We start from the raw sequence: 2,047 nt of genomic DNA on the forward strand, positions 1-2,047 counted from the left end.
ATAATATACAATAGAATGATTTTTACGTATTTCAATTCAACAAAAAATATATTTTCAAGTTGTTTGTAACATATAAAATTATGGTATAAATAACTATTTATTACCTAAAAAATAAATTTATTTTAATCAAAACGAAACTTCTTTTTACACAAATAAAGTAGCCGAAAATTAATCGGGAATAGGAGAACAGAGGAAGAGCAGGGGCAAGGGTAGAAAGAGAAATTTGGGGACAGTAAGGGGTGGAAAAGATGGAGATTTCTGGGGCGGGGCATGAGCGGGAGGTGCAATCTCCTTCCCCTTTATCACTTTATGGCCAATTGACGTCCCTAGAATCTCATTCTTGAAAACATAATTGTAAAAAAATTATAAATGCACCGTATAATACCATATAATAAAATAATATGTCATTATAAACTTTTCTAAAGTTAAACGTACGATACGTTTTAAAGTTAAGCGTACCATAAGTTGTAAATGTACTTTGAGAATGCGTTCCTTCAAATATAAACAATTTTAAGAAGATACATAAACAATATTTCACTGCGACTCATTGCTGTTGAAGTTTACAATTTCCAAGAAATCGTAACAGACAACCGAATATGTAATACTTCTGAATCACACGTTAACAGGTTCATTATCCAAACTTCAAACAAAAGCAGCAGGGACCCACTAGCAAGGATAACTCTCACAACCCACCGTTTTACCGATGATGACGACGGCGGCACCACCGTGACGTCGTAGTCGACGAACACTTTCTTCCCATCCACAATGCATCTTGCTTATCAAAAGGTTGGTGGAACCGAGCTTTGTTGGGAGCTCTCCCGGTGTAAGCTAACCATCCGACACGTGTCCCGACACCTGTAAACAAAAGCGTAAATCTTGAATCGATCGACACGTATCACCTGAGTTGCCACTCACCCACCACCCACCACCATCTCCTCTGTCTATATATTCCTCCGCCACCTTTAACCATCATTCAATTCAACAGGTCCCAGCAGTGCTTATTTTGTTTCAGTGAAGAATTAACATAACTTCCAAGGTTTTTTTGTCGGAAATTTTGAAATTCTGGCTTGCTGATCATGGCACAGACGGTGGGAAGAAACGTAGCAGCTCCATTGCTGTTTCTTAACCTGGTGATGTATTGCATCACTTTAGGGTTTGCTAGTTGGTGTCTCAACAGACTCATCAATCACCAAACCAACCACCCAAGTAAGCTCGATCTATATATATATATATATATATATATATATATATATATATATATATATATATATATATATATATATATATATATATATATATATGTGATCATTTTGTTCTTTATTCGGTTTCAGACTTTCAGTTGTAGGATCAACATCGATTGTTAAAACTAATCACTAACATCATCTGTAGGTTTTGGTGGCAACGGAGCGACGGAGTTCTTCTTGGAGTTCGCAATCTTAGCTTCAGTCCTCGGAATCGTCTCCAAGTTCGCCGGTGGGAATCACCTTAGAGCCTGGAGAAACGACAGTCTTGCTGCCGCCGGATCATCGTCTCTGGTGGCCTGGGCCGTCACTGCTCTTGCTTTTGGGTAATCTTTTTAGTTTTTACTACTGATACTTCATAAGTTCATCTAATCTTTCTTCCATATTCCGTAACTGATATGAAAATGGTGTACAGGTTGGCATGCAAGGAGATAAACGTCGGAGGTCATAGAGGGTGGAGGCTGAGGGTGGTGGAGGCTTTCATCATAATCTTGGCTGTGACGGAGCTTCTCTATGTATTGCTGGTGCATGCCGGACTTTACAGCAGCCGGTATGGGCCGGGGTATCGTGACACAGACTACGGAATGGGGACACATCCGGCGGATACAGGCGTGAAAGGGACAACCGGAGTTGGAGCTAGGGTTTGATGCTATGTATTTGTAATTTTGTAATAAAAGAGACGATGCGAGTGCCGGTGTTGTTGGTTGGAGTTTGATCTTTATATTTGATTTGGTCGTCTGTTTGTGTAAATTCGAATGCATGTTAATTTGCTTATTTATTAACAAAATGAACCACGTTGACTGGTA

General features: G+C 39.3%; 1 protein-coding gene across 1 annotated transcript; it reads left to right on the top strand.

Annotated features, from left to right (window-relative positions):
* The first annotated feature begins 872 nt into the window (after window positions 1-872).
* LOC144999030 (membrane protein PM19L-like) lies at window positions 873-2,047 on the top strand. The gene is made up of 3 exons (XM_078958683.1): window positions 873-1,206; window positions 1,390-1,567; window positions 1,657-2,047. Exons 1-3 carry the CDS (start codon window positions 1,077-1,079, stop codon window positions 1,886-1,888), a joined length of 540 nt encoding a protein of 179 aa, XP_078814809.1. The 5' UTR covers window positions 873-1,076; the 3' UTR covers window positions 1,889-2,047.

The sequence above is a fragment of the Lactuca saligna genome, chromosome 1 (genome assembly GCF_052625555.1).
Source record: "Lactuca saligna cultivar CGN05327 chromosome 1, ASM5262555v1, whole genome shotgun sequence".
In the NCBI taxonomy this organism is placed as follows: Eukaryota; Viridiplantae; Streptophyta; class Magnoliopsida; order Asterales; family Asteraceae; genus Lactuca; species Lactuca saligna.